This window comes from Hetaerina americana, unplaced genomic scaffold, assembly GCF_022747635.1.
Source record: "Hetaerina americana unplaced genomic scaffold, ioHetAmer1.1.p SCAF_2, whole genome shotgun sequence".
In the NCBI taxonomy this organism is placed as follows: Eukaryota; Metazoa; Arthropoda; class Insecta; order Odonata; family Calopterygidae; genus Hetaerina; species Hetaerina americana.
Window position 1 is genome coordinate 46,780,973 of NW_027286763.1, and position 20,690 is coordinate 46,801,662.

At 35.2% G+C, this 20,690-nt stretch overlaps 1 protein-coding gene across 1 annotated transcript; it reads left to right on the forward strand.

Annotated features, from left to right (window-relative positions):
- Positions 1-15: 15 nt before the first annotated feature.
- On the forward strand, positions 16-15,092 carry LOC139687466 (serine/threonine-protein kinase Sgk1-like). Its single transcript, XM_071584639.1, has 11 exons — positions 16-110; positions 421-545; positions 633-728; positions 3,015-3,151; positions 5,343-5,483; positions 8,552-8,657; positions 8,921-9,088; positions 9,773-10,042; positions 12,578-12,751; positions 13,097-13,237; positions 13,388-15,092. The coding sequence occupies exons 2-11, from the start codon at positions 471-473 to the stop codon at positions 13,616-13,618; spliced, it is 1,539 nt and encodes a 512-aa protein (XP_071440740.1). The 5' UTR covers positions 16-110; positions 421-470; the 3' UTR covers positions 13,619-15,092.
- Positions 15,093-20,690: the final 5,598 nt, after the last annotated feature.

The following is a 20,690-nucleotide window of genomic DNA, read 5'->3' on the forward strand; positions in this document are numbered from 1 at the left end:
ATTTGACAATGGAAAATCGTTATTTGATGTCAACTCGTGAAATTCTAGTCAAAACGGCTGGAAATGACTAATCGGCTGATGTTACAGAGTTGTGGTCATTCGCTGCAGTGGTAGGTTCAAAAACTTGTGTTGAAATTTTGTTTAATATGTCCCAATATCCTGAGGAAAATATACTGTGACTTTGAAAGCACCAAAATTTTTGTCCGCGCTTAGTTTAACTTTGAGTTTCCAACGCTTAATTCTATGTAGTTAAGTCGTTGTTAGACTTTACAATTCCGATTCGTCATTATCTAGCATTAATGTGTGTTTAAATGTTTTATAAGTGCAGTAATTTACTGTCGCCATTAAATGATATTTTGGCCCGGCATTTTAGAAGAATAGCAAGAAATCTTTTAAAATATGTTTACCATACACTTACAGCCCTTGCAGCGTATGTATTTAGTTACGTACATTAAAATATACAAATTATAATGTGCTCTGGGATAGAAGCGGTAACAATATCAGTGAACGATGCAGAAACACGGGAAAAAAATAAAAAGTTCACGGCAAGTGCTGAATGAAAATTTTGGCTGTGACAGTGCATAGTTGAATTCAATTTCATCGTAAATTTTACGTGTATACTTGCATTTCAGGTGTATAAAGTACTTGTAAACTGTGAAGTGGGCAGTTGGTATGTGTTTCGCCGCTATAACGAATTCCATAAACTGTATGAAACCGTGAAAAAACAGGTAAGGATAGCGGATGTTTAAAATACGGATAAGCATTTTAAATTTCATGATAGCAAAGAAATAATTCTTGGAAGGATTGAGTGGACCATTTTACGAAAAATAGGTGGTGAGTTTGTTTAATTTTTGGATTAGCGGCGAACTTCTTGTTTTGACAAGCACTATGATAAAAGAGCATTTGTACGTGTTTCAGTATGTGCCCTCATAACATGTTTCCACGGACTACTTCTAGCCACCGATCTCGTTTTTCCTTGATCTTGGGTGTAAAGGGGATTTTTCGTCTGTTCTCGCTTAATAATCACGTGGAAGAGATGCCCGCAGGGAGAGATGATGATGGAAATTGCCTAATTCTTTTTGATTGAATAATGGCTTGAACACACCTAGTTCTTGGAAAGCCTGCCTGAAAAAGTTGTTTGGCTAGATAAAACTTGCATTCATTATAAATGTATGTAATACATTCAATATATAACAGCGAAAATATTATGCTTAAATTTCATATTAGTGTTGTACTAATAATTAATAAAATTTTGGGGTACAATTAAAATCGACCAAATTCAGGTCGATTACAAGAAAATTGTCTTAACTTCCAAGACCCCATTCTGATGAATAATTGCTTTTCTCACACTGCTATGCTTTTCAGAAAAAATGTGAATGATGGCTTAAATTGGTCCTTGCACATGCAGTTCATCAATTACCAATTTGACATTGCTACACGTGTATGCGAGTAAGGGAACATTATGAGTGCCTGGCATTGTTCTCAATTAAACAGATCAAATGTTGTGATGCTCATTACACAGCATTTAAAAAAATTATTTACTGAGGGCACTGATTACTGTGGAGATCTTAAATCAATGACTAAGGAGAAGATACCTGCCAAATTCTTACATTACTCAGTCACTGAACTAATGCTCCAATTACGTCTCCCATTGTGACTAGCATATGATACACTCTTCTGATGAACTTTTATAACAACAATGGCAAATGTATCCATCAGAGCTCTAAGAAAGCAGCTGTTTCTGGAATTTCAAATGATGATCGTCATATCTTTCATTTTTTCCTATTTTTGGAAATCTATTATTTCAACCAAAATTCTGTTCATAGCTATGTGACTCATGGTAGAGAAAATGCACACCTAAGAATTCAATCACTAGAAGTTTCAAAAAATTATCTTCATCATTGTGCCCATCTCATCTAGAATAACATACCTACTAATGTAAAATATAAATCTACTGTGAATGATTTTAAAAATGAACTTGAAGTGCTGTTGCTAAAGAAATGATTTTTGGGCGATACAATTGTGCACATACCCATACCCTTGGTTCCATTTCATTTCCTATAATACTTCCTGTATCTGCCTATCAAGTACCCTTAGACCCAAGCTACCCTCATAGACTTTATATTCTCAATATCCAAACGTATTGACCTCAGACCCTTTTTCTTGTGTATTCTTTCTATTTTACCCTAGTGTCATCTGTTTAGATTAATGATTTCCCTGTCATATCTCTGAGAGTGTAAACTTGTTTCCCTTTTTTACTTCCTAAAAGTTCTCTCACCTCCCTGTACAGTGTCATTCTGTCCCTGTCACCTCTCCATAATCTCTCACTGTCGTTTACACTGTATTTCTTTCATCCGATTAGTTTCAAGCGTTATATCACTCTTTGTACACTCTTTTTCTTAATTCTTTGTTAAGATTCTACCGTGTCCTTCTCTCTTCTACTCCCCTGATCATCTCTTTTGTAATCCATGGAGGTGTAAACCTTATTTCTATTTGCTGTTTTTATTGTTTCATTACAACTTTTTGTCCTTTATTTAAGTTATTCCCACCTTTCTTTTGCTGGTCCTCTTGCAAGAATTTATCAACTGATTCCTAATAGTCCTCCTTTTTCACACCAGTGAAGCTTTCCCTTTCTTTTTACTTCTTGCATTTTTTTTATCCTCTTAAATTTGGCATTATGCGAAGCATAGGTACTAAATCATGATCTCTAAGTGGTTGTGTCTTTATGTGCTTTTAAATGCTGATCCCAAGCCCATGTCTGACTAAATATAGTATTAGCTAATTGTAAAATAATTTAATGATATTGATGAATTGGATATTTCTGTATGAATACCATCATTTACATGTATACCTAATGGTAGTGTGGTTTTAAAACCAAGTGGTTGTTATTATTAAGGAATTTCTCCTGCAAAACTTTTGTTTTCTCCCTGCAGTCTTACTTTATTTGAAAACCATTATGACAGGTCTATGTTGGCCGTTATAATTATAGAATAAAACCCTGCAATTTTTTTTAGTTTCCACACCTGCAATTGAAATTACCTGGCAAGAAGCTTTTTGGTAATAACTTGGATCCTGCATTTATTGAGAGTCGCAGGGAAGGATTGAATGCTTTTATACAAAAACTTGCTTCTTGTGAATCTGCTCTGCGGCTGTAAGTGTTATTATAATTTATTATTCTCTGCATTCCCTTTAAGTGACCAACATGTTCATGTGTTCCTAAGTTGTGGAATGATTCTGAGATAGTATCTAATACCTGTTTTGGAAATCACAGCTTAAATCCCTCATTAGCTGGCGCAGTTTGTGAAAACAGTTGTTTTGCCGACTAATTAATTTATTAGCTGTGCAAATCATAAAATTTTTGATAACATTAAAAAGCCTATAATCAGCTCCAGTGAAAATAAATTTCTTTGCCTTATGGTGCTTCCACTGCTACACTTCTAATGTTTGCATGGGAATACAATTCAACAGAGTCCTGCTTATGGTGGTTTGCTGAGTCCAAGGGCAGATTACCCTTGAACTTTAGGGTAGGGGTGAATGGGCAATCAGGAAGTAGTTTATGTAGGGTACCCCTTGGGTGGTGGTAGTAGTAGTAGTTTTAGTTAGAGACCAACGGCTGAGGTCATTTGCACCATTAAGGATGGATAGGAAAAGTTGTGGAGAGAAACCCAGCATTGGCAGTAGCCTACTCTTAACGAAAGGTGCCCAGGGGTCTGTAGCTTAATGTTCCATCCGATGGTCGGCATGCTCACCAAAAGTGGTCTCCACAAAGCACGATCAAAAGTTGGGATCGGGATACTACTGAAAAATATCTTTCACCTCTGGGATTCAATCCTGGGTGGGAAGCCAGCATGTTTAGCTACCGCACCGTCCCAATCCCCTGTACCTCATGTGGTTATAAGTGGAGTAAAGGGTTGCATCCAAGGTGTTAGTTGCTTGGGATCTAGTGCAAAGAATATAGTTTGATTAAGGTGTATGAAAAGTGGAGTGGTATTTTTCACTACTTCCATTTTTGAATAACTGATGGTAGCACTTTTCCAGTGGATAAAATTTATTTTCCAGTGAAAAAGTGCTGCTATCAGCTATTCATTTTATTTGATTTCCACCGCATCACGCCTGAACCTACTCAGTTTCTTCCATTTTTTTTCACTCCTCCCAAAAGTCCAGTGCCAATAAGTTTACTCAGGTCATTCATTATATATAAATTATCTGCATGCTATTCACTCTTAAATATGTGTTGCATTGCAACAATTTCAGAGTGTAAAAATCATTCGCCTTGACTGGGATTAGAACCCAGATCCCTCAATATCCGGTCAAGTGCTTTAGCCACTTAAGCTACCGAGGCGTCCTCTTAAACTCTGAAATTTTCTTTGGAATGTGTTGCATTTTTTATTAATCGAAGCCCTTCTACTTACATACATGTAGACTACTCCCACTCATAATGTGTATGATATAAGTGAAATAACTTTCAATTTATTTTCTTATTGTTCATCCTGTTGTTATCTGAATGAATGGGTACATTCTATTTAATTTTTATGAGAAAGTTATTATTTCACTTATTTCAATGTGAAATTCACCCATGTATTAATTCTTTTATGCTCCTCAATCACCTGCCTGTTGTCAGACTACTACTTAAGTATTGATAGATTGGATCCACATAATCTTATTGAAAGATTTTTTTCTCTCTCAGTATCTTATCCATGTCATTCTCTTCATTGTATCTAGGCTCATGAATAAAAATGTGTATCATTTTACATGTCTTGTCTGTCGTAGCTAGCGTGGACATGGCTCTAAAAGCAATAAATAATGAGATATTCATGTCTTAATATCTATCATACAAAACAAGAATATTGAGATATAATTTTGGAGATATGTTATACGGGAGACACCCATCCCATCTCCATTGGATCAGTGTCTCGTGTACATTATTGATGGGTCTCTCCTGTATAAATGTATTTCCAAGACTAGATTACATTAGTCATTGGCTAACATGGCAGCATAATCATATAGGTTGTTATGTATCCTGGATACAAAACATCCTATATGAAATGCTGCCATGTTAACCAACCACAGGTATCTTGGAATTATTTTTATTAAATTGGAATAGTTAAATTATTCTTCAATCCATAGTCTATGTGAGTCAATTAGATGTATGTCTTAGTATGTTCATGAATGGTTATAACTAAAGTATGGATACTCTTCTGAATCTAGTACAACAAATTTAACTGTTTGAGCCGGGAAAAACCTCTTCACAAGTTTAGCTAAGTACATGTTGAGGACCTTGCTTAGCCTTCATTTTACTTCTAATTACCTAATTCTCTTAATACATTTGCCTTTTTTTTTAGACGAGATGTGAGAACATTCTTACTGCTGAATGATTCTGGTGCAACAAAGGAAGAACCCTCGATATTGAGTCCTGAAAGTAAAACTTCAAGTGATGCAATTAACAAAAGGAAAATTGACCTTGGCCCATCGGAGAGACCTCAGTAGGTTTTGATATTTTTTGCTACATTTTTAGACTACTATAACAGCATTCTCAATTGCACTCTCTTCTGCATGCACAGCTCATCCAAATATTGGTGATCCATTTTTCCAAGACTGATATAAATGTGTTAATAATCTTTCATTGTGAAGTAATCCATTTGCTGGTACAGTTAGAATATGTTTGTTGTATTGTTCATCCAGTAAATTCCACTGTGGCTCAGCCGATGCTGGTCTACCTTTTTTCAACTGTTGTCATTTTCTTTATTTGAATCTAATTATCTTCTTTGACTGAGCATTTTATTTTGACCCACAAAATAAACTGGTCAAAGGGTTTACATTAGACAATGAGAAAAAAGCTTCTATAAATTGAAGGGAATTAGCTGGCTCAAACTGAAGCAAAACCCAATCAAAAGTAATTTTTGCGACAAAATAAATTATTTACAAACCAGTTCTCTTTGGGCTCTTTTACCATGTCATCACCTTATTTTCTAATGCGTGCATTCGTTCTTGGAAAGATTAAGTGTAAACAAAGATTTAACATCAGAGTAACACACTGTTGATGTACATGTAGGTATTTCTGCATTAGGTACGAAATTTGCATTGTTAATTAAAATTCTGTAATCATTCAGGATTATTTTATTTCTTGGAGACTGTGAATATCCTTTCTAAAAGTAATTATAAATTTGTTACCTGGATACCGTGTACTGGGATGTCTTTCTCTAGTGTTAATTCACAGAGGAAGAATAAAAAATGTATTTGTCATCCAGTGGTTAAAAATTTGTGGAATTAATATATCACCTTTAAGCTGCTTCTGCGATGGACTGGTGTTAGTCTCAATTTATTTTTCTGAAATTTACTTAACAGTATGCCAATTTTATTTGTTAGGTGTGTATCAAATTGTTAATCAGGAGACCTGCTTCTTGAATATTTCCTGTAAATAGCAAAGTTATTGATGCAGTAATAAATGCGTGTCCCAGTGGACATTAACTTTTGGGTTTCATTCTCAACACAGATGAGTATTGTAATGTTATTCACTAATTTGAATTAATGAAGAACCATGCTATTCCTAAAATACTCTCATTTCATTGTTCATAAAGGGAGAGTATTGGCAGGTACTATCTATTCATTTTCTAGTGGCAATAATGTTTTAAATGTATAAGATAAAGATCTTGAAATGAATAGAATGGTTTGAGGCATCACTTTGAAATGAAATGAAAGCAAATATTCAATTGTTCCTGGCTCAACCATGTGGAAATTCATTTTAATTAAATGAAGAATACAATGTATCTTTCCACTGTCCTTTATTTGCGTAGAACCGGTTTCAACGCTCAAGCGTCATCATCAGGTACAAATTAAACAAGTCGCAGTCCACTTATATACCAATCATGAGGGAGAGGAGGAGGCGAAAGAAAATGGAGTTGTGATCGGCGTTGATGGGGAGGGGGGAGAAGGGTGTTAAGCGTCAGGACAGGTGCTTGGTTGGTTTACAGTGGGGGGGTCTGTTGGGTCTATCTCTGAGGGAAAGGAGTACTTTCAGGATTGGGGAGAGGTATTCAAACAATAAAACGATAACCAAATGACCCGTTTTTAAATTCTTCCTGATTTCGAGCTCTTCCCACTTGTCCATCCTCATTCCTTTTTCACTCTGGTGTAAGAGTCATATTATAAGTTAACTTGTGGGGACTGTGGTGCTATATATATATAGGTCAAACGGGTAGGTCATTAAAAACACGGGGGGAGGAACATTAACGCTGTTTTAGAACTTGTGACCTCAAGCAATCACACTTCGCCAAACATCTATGGGAAGAAAACCATGGTAGTGATTTCAACCTGGAACTCTTACACCAGATGGAAAAAGGAATGAGAATGGACAAGTGGGAAGAGCTTGAAATCAGGAAGAATTTAAAAACGGGTCATTTGGTTAGCGTTTTATTGTTTGAATACCTCTCCCCAATCCTGGAAGTACCCCTTTCCCTCACAGATAGACCCAACAAACCCCCCCAACCCACCCCACTGTAAACCAACCAAGCACCTGTCCTGACGCTTAACACCCTTCTCTCCCCTCCCCATCAACGCCGATCACAACTCCATTTTCTTTTGCCTTCTTCTCCCCCCTCTCTCACCCACGCCTCCTCTCCCTCATGATTGGTATATAAGTGGACTGCGACTTGTTTAATTTGTACCTGATGATGACGCTTGAGCGTTGAAACCTGTTCTACGCAAATAAAGGACAGTGGAAAGATACATTGTATTCTTCATTTAATTGAAATGAAAGCACTCTGAAATGGTGATGCATTTATGAGAATGGTGTCTACATATGTAAGTGAAGAAATCGGTGACCACAAAGCCATTCTTTCCAAACTACGCATTGGATGAGAAAAAGCCATAAAATAAAAAATACAAGTTATTTGATTTTTGGAACGACATAGGGAGCAGGAAGGAAACAGTCTAGAAGCATTGTTTTGAATGGGCACAGTGAAAGCATGTGGAAGTCATTCAGATAAATGATAAGGCAATATATTGACTATCATATTCCTGGTGATGACAGGGAAAGTGATGAACAGTGAAGCAACTGCTGTATTCATACAGATTTAACACAGAAAATTGCTGTCATAATATGAATACAAACTGGTCAAAAAGTGGAGTCATATGTAAAAAATGGTAAGGCGAAATGCTACGCAAAATGCTAAGCCCAATGGTATGTAAAATTCATCACATTAGGGTATGGGGGCCCATTGCTTTCCCTGTGTTACCTGTTTTTTCCCCAGGTAACTGGTACCTGAAAAATCACAGCTTGAATGAAGCTGGTAGTACCCAGAGGCATCAAGCGGACTATAAAATTATGGGAAAATATTTAAATGTTACACTGAGATAAAATCATGTAGTCTATCCTCTGCAACTTAATAAATCAATTAATTCTGTAGTAATTGTACCTTGGTCCAAAATCATTTAATTTACAGGGTAAATGTTAATATGGAATATGTGAAAGACTGCAATAATTATATTGATGTAACAGATCCAGCTGTTTAATTTTATTGTAATAACAGAATTTTAATTTTTTTTGTTTCAGAGTGAAACCCAGTGATTTTGAATTCCTGCATGTAATCGGTAAGGGAAGTTTTGGGAAAGTACTGCTAGCACGCCATTGTGCAGATAAAAAACACTATGCAGTAAAGGTATGCACGCAAATGGGTTATTTTAACATTCATCCATTTGAATAATATTACTCTTTGAATAGAAAATGTTTTAAGTGTTTGTGAATCAATCCTTAGAATGAGTTTTATTTTTTCATTCAAGTCCATTTTAAAAATAACAAATGCTTGCAACTTTTGGATTTCTATTTTGTTATATTCAATTATCGTTTGGGGAAGAAATTGTTGAAATATAAGATTGCCATTTGAAATTGCTATGATTGAAATGATCATAATTTTGCTCTTAGGTGCTACAGAAACGTTTGATACTTAAGAGGAATGAAACGCAACATATTATGTCTGAAAGAAATGTTCTGCTGTCTAATCTTCAACATCCTTTTCTTGTTGGCCTGCACTTCAGTTTTCAAACTCAAACAAAGTTGTACTTTGTCTTGGATTTAGTCAATGGTGGAGAGGTATGTATGGCAATGGTGAAATTCATGTTGCTACTATTACAACAGTATTAAGTGTTTATTTTGTTGTGCTATTACTTGTGTGTGATTACAATGCATCACAGTTTGTGTAGTCTGGATACTTATTTTGCAAGAAAAAGTACTCATGGTTTTCCTTAGTTGCATGCGACTTCATTATGTTTTAATTTGACTTCAGGCTAATGTGGAGATTAATATATAGTGGATTTTTTAGTTAAAAACCTAGTTGAGTTCAATAATTTTTTCATGGTTGATATCTAGTCTTGTTTAATAATTTATGCCTTAGTGCATAATTATTAACCATATATCATTGTAGCATTTTCAGTATTGTTTAGATGTGTACCTAAGGACTATAGCCAGATTCCTGTTTAAGTTCAATTTATTATTTTTAAAAGTGGGTGTTTCTAAATTAGGTGGAGTCTTATAAAGAGCTGGTTACTGAAAATTATTACTATAAAAAACCTAGAATTTTATGTATCCTGTGTAATACATACATATAATATTGATGTGATTGTGTTTGGTTTTCTCAATAGTAATTTTTGTTTTGAGGAGATTTCAAATATTTGCATTTGATGTTTTAGACAGGATAAACTGTTAATAAATGTTTATCATACTATTCTTGAAGAGTGTATGGTCCATGGTCATTTCATTATTGTTATTGTTTTTCAGTTATTTTTTCACCTACAGAGGGAAAGGACCTTCCCAGAGTCACGATCAAAATTTTATACTTCAGAAATAGCATCTGCCCTTGGTTATCTTCATTCTCGAGGAATTATATACAGAGACCTCAAGCCTGAAAATCTTTTGCTTGATGCTGAAGGCCATGTAATGCTGACAGACTTTGGATTATGCAAGGAGGGCCTTTCTCATTGTTCTGACACAACCTCAACCTTTTGTGGGACACCAGAATATCTTGCCCCAGAAATCATTCGGAAGCAGGTAATAATGTTTTATATATTGGACATTATTGATTGTGAAACCTATAGGTCACACTCGTTAGCCAGTGATATGTGTGAAGAAAATATGTATTCAAATAGTAGTATTTTGATCACGTGGTGACAATTTGCAGTGTGTTAATATTTGTGTACAGAAAAAGTGAATTGATTTTGGTCATGGTGTTGTAATTGGACTCCTGTGAAAATTTTTATGACTTATTGCTCTATGAACCTATGTATAATTTACTGTGCCATTTAAAGCCCAAAAAAGAAATTAATGTGCAATACATTAACAGTAACATTAAATAATTCTGGTGGTATCCTCTATCCCTCTCTAGCAGTGACTTCATTACTGCTGCTATGGTCTCACATATACCCCTACTCTTTTTCAACCCAAATTGATCTTCCCCTAAGTGATCATTTGCCCTCTTCAGTCACATCATTGATGATCCTTAGCACCACCTTTGCTGTGTGTGAGATCCAATTTATTGTCCTATTCTCCTTGCATGCTTTTCCTTTTTCCGAGATGGAATTTAATTCTGAGTAAATGAAGTCTTCAAACTGACTTCAACCCTGGTAAATGCTATTTATGAGCTTTCCGATAACAGGAAAAACTCTCTTTCATGTTTGCCCTTGATTGTTTCTGCAGGTCTGTTGTCTATCCCAACAACCTTGTTCCATTTCTTTGCCCGTGATGTTTTCTAGTATCTCTGTCCTCAACATTATCCTCTCATCCTACATCCCTATTCTGACAGCTGTGGTCCTCTTCTCTTTTCACTATTTCTGTGTTTACCTATTCATCTGTTCAGATTGTGTTTGATAATGACCGTGGAGACCTTGCCCCCTCATCCCTTCCTCACTGCTGAGTACAACATCCACCCCATGGGAGAAATCCTGTATTTTCCAGGATTTACTGTCACATTTATCTCTGTCATGATTTCATACAGGGTGCTTTCCAAAATTAATGCAATTGTTTTATTAAAGTAATTTATTGAACAGATTTGCACGAACACTTAAAATTCTTCAAAGGTCTATCCTTGGACCTCCGCACATTTTTCCAGGGACTCTGCCATGACCGGTACGCAACTTGGAAGGCGTCTTCAGGGACCTCTCCCAAGATCTTCACCACAGCTGATTGGATCTCTTCTATGGACAAAAAACGGGTTTCTTTCAGGGCTGCCTTAATCTGAGGGAACAAAAAGTAGTCTGCTGGGACGATGTCAGGACTATAGGGGGTATGGGACAGCATTGGCACCTGGTGTTTGGCCAGGAACTCGCGGACTCGTAGCGCGTTGTGGAAAACACCTTGGGCACGAGCTTGGCGCACACTTTCCTCATTGCTTAATCTTCAGTAGCAATGCGAAACACAACAGTGGACCACAATTCCAGTTCATTGGCAACCATCTTGATACATAATCAATGGTCAGTCCAACAATTGTTGAATGCAAACCACATTGTTGTCGGTTTTGCTGATTGATGGCTGCCTGGAGCATTGATCGTGGTGAACCTCTTTCCAGCCCTCCTTACAGGCCTTTATACACCTGGAAACTTTTGAGTAGGACAGAGCAGAGTCCCCATAAGCTTCATGAATCATCTTGTTTGTCTCCTCAAGAAATTTTTTCAGTTTGGCAAAATACTTAGTTATCGCATAACGTTGCTCGATCGTCTTCCATTTTTTTCGTGACACAGTTGGGAGAGGCTTACAATAACTGACATCCTGCCGCTTCCACAGCTTGGAGAGCACTGAGACCAGTTTCGTGGCAAAGCTTAGTGTCCCCCCCCCCCCCCCACCTAATCCAAGTGATTTGATCCCACTCCGACCAATAGGTGATGTGGGAAATTTAATTGCATTACTTTTGGAACGCACCCTGTATAATGAATCAAAGCAGTAGTATCCCGTTCCCTTCCTCCATAGGGTTTTCATGTGATGTCATTTACGTGGCCATGCCATTCGGCTCAGATGCCTTTGCTACTGCCTAATTGAGGAACACGTGCTGCATGGGCTACCTTTCATCTGTCTCTTACCCTACCATCTATCTGTGGCATGGGTGACCCCAACAGGAGTAATTTTGGTGTGTATTGTTCCTACCAGTGCTATAGAGGCCATTGGGACAAGGAAGGTCTTCCATCACATCTAGGTCCATGGGTAGGGATTGAGCTCTCATCATGCGTGAAATTCATACATTCAGAGCAGGGATACTAGCATCTTTCTCTATGCTGACAATGGTTTCCCAGGAATTTCTCATCAGTAAACCACAAAATTAGTGTTTAGTTGCTTGCCTAAGTGCCATTCTTGGATTCAAGCTCAAAAACCTTCTCTTAGCAACCACACACTTGGCTTGCAAGGATATCATATGTGTTACGACTAACTAAATACTTATTCCTGATATTCTGTTGAAGTGCTTGTAATGTTTTCTTAGGGTTAACCTTCAACAGATGGAACAACAACTAGGATAGTCTTTCATCATTTTTCAATGTAATTGTGGAAATGTGAGAATCTAAAATGATAAATTGATGTTGCATCCATTTATCTTTTCAGCCCTATGACCTGTCTGTAGATTGGTGGAGTCTTGGAGCTGTTCTGTATGAGATGCTGCATGGATTGCCTCCATTTTATAGTAGATCAACAGCAGAAATGTATGACAGTATATTAAATAAGCCACTCAAAGTGAGATCATCTATTTCAGAAGTTGCAAAAGATTTTCTAACACAGGTAATTGTGATTTTCTGTGCATTTTCAGGGAATAACTTTGATTAAAGATGGCTTGGTGATTAAACTTGTCCTTTCCTTGGCTGGCAATCAAGAGATATTGTGTATAAATATCAATATATTTCATACATAATGAATCTCTCCAAATGTATTTTCAAAGGAGTCAATTCAGATAATATAACACCATAATATAAAAGATTAGATTATCCAATGAATTACATGATGTGAATAGTGTATGTCTCATTGATAAATGCTGCTGTTTTATTTCAAGCAAAAAGTTACTCTGTGGTATGAGGCAAATCTTTTAATTTTAATGATCATTGGTTGTTTTTTTTTATTTTCGTTTAGTTGCTTCACAAAGATCCCTTACAAAGACTTGGATCTGGAATTGGTGACTGGGATGATGTGCGCAGCCATAGATATTTTGCCTCTGTTGACTGGGAAGCCCTACTTGAGAAGCGAATCAGGCCACCTTTTTGTCCCAATGTTGTAAGTAAAAGTTTCAATCACAAATGTTCAACTTGCCATTCAGCATTTTGTGAAGTATTGGAAATATTAGTTAAGGTCATTTTGTTGAAATGATAATTTCAGTGTAGTACTTCCGGAGAAGTGACATTTGAAAATTTTGTTATTGCATAGGGTGGTGCCTTGGACATGAGAAACATTGATCCTGAATTCACCAAAGAACCTGTTCCCTCATCTGTAGGGATGTCTTATACCTCTGGGGCAGAAGGTAACAAAGGATTGATAGAAAGAAGAATTAGCTCGGGATGCAATGGAGTTTTATTTTCAACTAGTATTCGTGATGCTGAAGACACAGAAGCCTTTGCTGGATTTTCTTATGCCCCACCTATGGAAATTATGCCATAATTTATTTTCTTGCATTCAATTTGGATTGATCTCACTTTGTTCCTACATTTACATTATACATCTACATCTACATATACATTATTAACATTGCATTTTTTTATGTTAATAATTTATTTTTTGTCCTTGATTCAATGGACAGAGTAAATGTTTTTGTGTTCCTAATAGTTGTAGCAGACAAGAAAGCTTAATAGAAAATTACTGTAAGAATACCATGCAGCATTAGCGTGTTTATTACTTCTAAGCACAGTGTTAAATACTTATAGGAATATTTCACTCTGAAAAGTTAATCTGATTCTGTTGAAATTAAAGCTTGGCTTTGAATACTTTTTATATGAAAGGATTCAACTAATATGTGAATTAAACTATATGATAAGTTGCCATAAAATTGAGTGTTTAGAGATATTTGTGATAAGTAATGCAATATTATGCCAAAGTGCATGCTATTTTCTGGTTAAATTGGGCAAAAACATGATTTTTGCTCAATTTGTCAAAGTTTGCATGTGATACATATATATTAGAATAAGCAGAATTTATTTATTTTTAATATTTATTGTTTTTATGATTAAATAGCTACAATGCAGCAGTTTAATGAACAAAAGTATGAGAAGACACTAGGGTAAAGTTAAGTACTTGTAAGTGTACTGGTTATTCTTTTATAAGGAATGAAAATAAGATTTAAATTGGAATTGATTTTCCTGCATTGTTTGAATTCAGTAATCTTGATATTATTCTGCTTATTATCTTTCCAGAAAGTTTTAAAATGTTGAAAATTTTTCAAGCGCACATCATGTTAGCAAAAAATTTCTTCCCTAAAATAAAATAGGTGTTTTATTTTACATGCCATTTATAATGTCTTTAATTTATTCCAGAAATGAAACGATGTTTGTTAAAAGTTGAGACTAAATTGTTCGTTTTTGCTCGAGAGATAGATGATTTTTTTAGCTCAAGGCCACAATCATCTTACCTATGTTGATTTATGTACTGACCTTTAAGACTGAATTTGAGGAATGACTGATGTTGAAATTATTGCAAATCAGCCGTGGGAGTTATTATCATTATTCTAAATGATGTATATGTTGTGTAGGAAAATATTTTTACTGAAAATGTGAAATCTATGATTAAAAATTGGATTTTAGATATTTATTTACTACTAATACCCTTGTAGTTAAACTTAATGGCCCTGAAATGTGTTTTTTTTCTGAACTCCTATTAGAGGTTGTTATCTGTGCCTTATTATTCCATCATTTCTGTTTCTTTGGGTATCCCGTTATCATTTAGTTGATGCATTTATCTCAAAGGGGTTGGTTGTATAAATTTTCACTCTACTATTTATTTCAAATAAATATAGTCTAAAGACATCATAACTATATATACAATTATTTTTATCTAAATCCAAATGTGTCAGATTAAATGTTTAAAATATTGAGATGAGAAAAGGAACTTTATGTAATGGTATATTTTTCTTTGTTGAATAAAAACTTGATGAGTGATAGGCCTAATCACTGCTATTTTTATTTTAGGTATTCTCAACAACATTACCTTTCCATGCTTGATTTGATGATAACATTTTTTATACAATGAACATTTTAACAAAGAGCTAGTCACACAAACATTTCATTAAAGCTGAATCAATCATATGTTATTAATTGAAGCAGAATCGTTAATTTTATGCTGTTTACTCTTGACCTTGTTTAGTAAAGCTTAGCAAAAAGGATTATTGTAAGAAATGTTGCCAGGTATTAATGGTATGGTTATGATAAATGAACCGATCTCATTTCAATAATAAGGGGCATCCTTTTGGGAACATATCTTTAGTTTGATCTTGTATATAACTATGACCTTGAGTTAAATCTTATTTAGGGTTAGTGGAAGGAAACTACTGTGGAGAAAAGGTTGATAGGAATTTAAAGTGAGATATAAACAGCATCAAGGGAAAAGATAGAATATTAAACTCAAAGAGAATTTAAAATGCCATGGGTCACAGGAGAGTTGATTAGGAGGATGAAAGAAATGTCTGCAATAATAAAAATAGACAAATTGCAAAATGATTCAATTACATGGAATCAATATTGTAGTTGAAGAGGGGATTTTTAAGGAAGATATATAGCCCTGGACTTCAGATGTGGTTGTTTCCTGTGCCATTCTGAGATCCTACTTACACCATCCTGAAGACAACAATAGGGTGTAGTGCTAAGTATTTATTTAAATATATTGCAGTTGTCAGCATGAAGCAAAATGTGAACTTGGGAGGGAAGAACTAGGAATGGTAGATCATCAATGTCAAGATAGAGAATATGGTCTTGGAATGCTACTCTGGAGAACTTCCAAGGTCATCAAGTGGATAAGGCAGAATTACTGGGTTCTATTACTTAAAAAGCTGTACAAAATTAAGTAAATTTCCATGGATAATAAAGCCCTGACTTAGTAATAGGAGGAGCCTGTCACAGCTTATTGTGGGAAGACTGTTGAGTTTTTTTCATGCATGAACAGTGAGGAAGGAAGCCAAGCTAATTACTAGGCAGAAGCAGAGACATAAAACAATGAAGGTAATTTGAAATAGTCCTCTCACAAACAGATAAGGAACAGGAAGCAAATATGGTATTGAATATTTCCTGATTGAAGTCCTTCTGACTAGGCAGTGACATCAATATATTTTGCCAAAATGTGAGATGTCTTCGAAATAAGATATCTGAGATAGGCTCAGTTGTTAAACATTTGCAGTTGCTCAACATTGATATAACCCTAAAAACTGGCGATTGTAAGGTTATTGGAAATCTTTTGCTTTCTTATAATTTTTTCTGGGAAAACAAACAGCCTATTTGACTTTCTGCCTGCCTAGGTAATGTAAATATCAATTGTGGCCCTGAACTGTATAGTATAAATGTTATTGACTACCTCCTGTCTAACCATCAAGGTATTAGCTTCACTTTTAAGACTCAAATTATGCCCAACAAATTCTCAAATTGAAGTAAAACCATAATTATTAGGCCCGTAACAGGAGAAGGTTAAGAGAATTTCAAACTGATCCTATCTTGTATTAATTGAAATGGTATTTGCACCAGCTCTGTTGAGCGACTTGGCTTTCCAAGTTTTTTAGGTAATTTTCGTAACAATTTCAACTTTACTTTCATAAGAAAGTACTGAACTGTAACCTCACTAAAAGTAAATATAATCTGTGGTACACAGAGGAGTTACTAGCTCTAAGAAATGATTTACTAATTATCTTTCTTACAAAACCAGTGGGAGCCTGCATGACAAAAGGCTTACTTGAAATACAAAAAAGATCATTATGATTCAATTAGGAGTGCAAAAAACAAGCATATAAAGACTTTCTTTGCAATGGAGAAAATAGAAAAAGGCAGCTTGGAGAGTAACTAATGAAGAAGTTGGTCATGGTAATGCAAAAGAAAATCTTACTTTCACCCCAGATACTGTAAACAATTTTTTCTTAAAAGCTATTGAAGGAAACTTGTTCTCTGAAACTATTGGCAATATGCTGCAAAATCTTCCTCCAAGTAATTTAAATTTTAAATGGAATTTTGTCACCCCATTTGGTATTATTTTGGCTGTAAAAGAATTTTTAAACCTGCAACAGTATGGATATTTATGGTCTAATTCCTTAATCAAGGAGATTGTGTTAATTGCGGAGCCATTAGATGTGTTACTCAAATTATGTTTTGAGACAGGAGATTTTCCTACAACTCTATCCAAAACAGTACCTATCTATAAGAAAGGTGATAAAGATGATTTAACCAACTACTGCCCCATTTCCATATTCCCCGGATATGGTAAAATTTTTGAAGCTATAATGAATGATCAAATTTTTGATTTTTTGGAGTCAAATAATCTGTTTTCCAAATCAGAGTATGGCTTTTGACCTGGGAAATATACAATTATGATTGTCGAGTCCATACTTAATTAATTCATTTGAAGAGGGAATCTGTCTCTGTGACATTATGTGATCTAAGTAAGGGTTTCAACTGTATTGACAATTCAATATTACTATCAAAGGTAGAATATTATGGTGTAAATGGAGTTGTACTGAAACTAATGAAGTCACATTTGGATGGATGATTGGTTGATCATTTGGTCGAGCCACCAATTGGTGGAACTTGGTGGCTGTCGATCTGCAGCTCTTAAAGGAAAATGTGGTGTCCCACAGGGCTTTGTGCTTGGCCCAGTATTTTTCATGATCATGAATAATGATTCGCCCTGTAATATGAAATCTGCTCCTGTTTTGTATGCCGATGACACCAGTATTGTACAAAAATGTCAACATCTAGAGGATGCAAAGGCACGATCGAGTGTTGTTCAAAGACAGACTAAGGAATGGTTTGATGTTAGTCATTTACATTTGAATACTAAAAAAAAACAGCATATTGTATGCAGTCTTAAATCAAAAATAACTGAAATTAAAACTGCTAAAATACTAGGAATTTATATGGATACAAAACTTTACTAGGAGACCCAAATCAGTCAGATCTGTAATTAACTGAGTAAAACTGTTTATTTGTTAAGCAAGCACTACTTTCTTACTCCAAGTTTCTTTTAGCTCTTTCTCATGTCTTCTTTCAATGTCATTTGAATAATGGTGTTGAATTATGGGGTTATTACCCACATGTTAAACAAATCTTGTTAATACAAAAGAGCTAGTCACTCTCTTGCTAGTATACCACCGCATGATTCCTGCTAGCCTTTTTTGATTAGGTATGGAATCATGACTGTATTTAGTTTACATATCTTTAAGGATCTGATTCATCTGGCTGCCTATTCAGCTGAGATTGGACTGTATTCAAAATTTCAAGAATAGGGTATATACCTGCTTACTTTCTAACCCTCTTGACTCAATTGACAAATTCTTTTGTGACAATCTTCATCACATTTAAGAATATATGTTTATAAATTAAGTAATATTATATTGATGACATTTAACATGGTTGTACCATTTACCCAAACGGATAAAGTAGTATTATTATCATTCTGTTAACAGACTGTAAATTATTTAGAAAATATTATTCCTGGTAGGCCCATATTGATTTACTATTCTAAGCCATTATGAGTGTGTCGGTAATCATTTATATATTTTGATTCCTGAATGCTAAAATGTGTCATTGCACAGTTACCATTTATCTTGATGCTTAAAAAGTCAAAACTGATGAAATTGAGATTTTTTTATGATTCCTCAAATTTTTATAGCTATGTTTAATAGTTCATTATTTATATATGTGTACAGTGCAGGGGAAAATGCTATCATAAAACAAAAGAAAGTACAAGCTAAAGAACAACAATTCTTCAAATGGAAGTGTCCTGATGTATATATGAAAATTGTCCATGAATAAAACAGCACAGAATATGGTAGCTGAGGCAGAAAAAGACAAAATTGTCTGTTATCACTAGTACTTTTTAACCCACATGCTGGGTGCATTTAAAGGAGGCATGGGAAGGACCTGAGCTGGCAATGAAAGTGGGAGGTGAGGTGAATAAGCCAAGTGAGTAGATGAGATGAAGGTTAATTAGACAGCAAAAAAAATCAATATTATTGAGTGCTTTGCAGTTGATTTTGAGAAGTATAGTATGAAGATTAATCACAATAAAACTAAGTGCTGATATTATCAAGAGGTAGTAAGGCAATTAAACTGTAACATCAGAGGGAAGTAGCTAGAACAGGTGGATTAGTTCATGTACCGGGACAGTGTTTTGGAGAAAACTGGGCTTAGTAGTATGGACAACAGGAGAGGAATTTGCAAAAAAAGGGAATTAATGACAGATATGCTGAGATAAGACTTAAGGAAAGTCTCCTTGAAGACTTTAATATGAGGTGCAATGCTCATGGTATTAAAACCTGGTCTTTGAGGTGAGAGGATGACCATATAAAAAACCATAAAAACAGAAATCAACCCTTAGGTCGGTTTTGTAGATGATGTTAGAGTTCACCCACTACTAAGCCCGACGTTGTGTGAAATTCGTGCATCAGGGTAAGGGGCCAGTTCCATTCTCTGTGCTAGCTATGATTTCCCAGGAAGATCTGGTACCCAAAAAATCACAAAGATTGGGTGGAACTGCAGATGCCTAGAGAAGTTTGTCCTGGAATCAAACCCGGGCCCTCCTCTCAGTAGTCCAACGCTTTATCCCTGGAGTACTGCGATCCTGATGGCAATTAGAGGATTTTAAGATGTGGGATTGGGAAGGAATTGAGAAAGTAAAGTGGACAGAGAGGATAGCTGATTTAAATGTAGTGGGGAAAAAATAGAAAGTTCAATGAAAATCCAAAGAAGGCAGGTATTAAAGGCAGATGGAAGGTCCTTTAAAAGGCCATGGTAGGAAGGAAATTGTTTAGTAAGCAGAGTATAGCATGAAAGGGGTGGGAGTTTTCGGAGTTTATGTACACAGATAAAGTTAAAGTACAATGAAAGATATTCTTAACAGCCATTACTGTGTATTAATAATAATAATAATAGCTATGCAAGTGGTGACCTCAGGTTAAAGGAGAAGTTATTTCATGAAGGATAATGAATCTATGAAATGAACACCTTTATTAAATGACTATGCTTTGGCTTCATACTTATTGAAGATTTCAGCTGTTCAATAACATGTTTTTCTTAGCAATATACTATAATAAAAATTATTCTTTTAAATTTAAACATTTTTAGTAATTGTATACCCAAAGCTAATAAACACTTTTTTCCGTTGTAGTTGAGAGCTGATTTGCTCAAGTGGACGTTATTATTCATTATTATTTAAGATGATAAATTGTTATAGAAAATGTAATAAAAATATAAGAAAAAATTTCTGCCAGGAATAATGTATATATATGACTTCAAAGTTGTTTAAAAAACCCACATGTCCTCCTAAGGCATTGGCCTCTGATAAATGCTGCCACTGAAATTAGGGAAAACTTACAATGATTATACAGGAAATATATTGTTTCAGAAAAAATGTCCAGATCAGGTGCGGCTGCATTGGTTTGATGCTCAAATACATATGCACTTTAAACGTAGAAGTCACCTGAGCATGCATGAAACTTAGTCACTAATAAAAATGATGCACTAATGTATTTCTGTTTCATTATTCA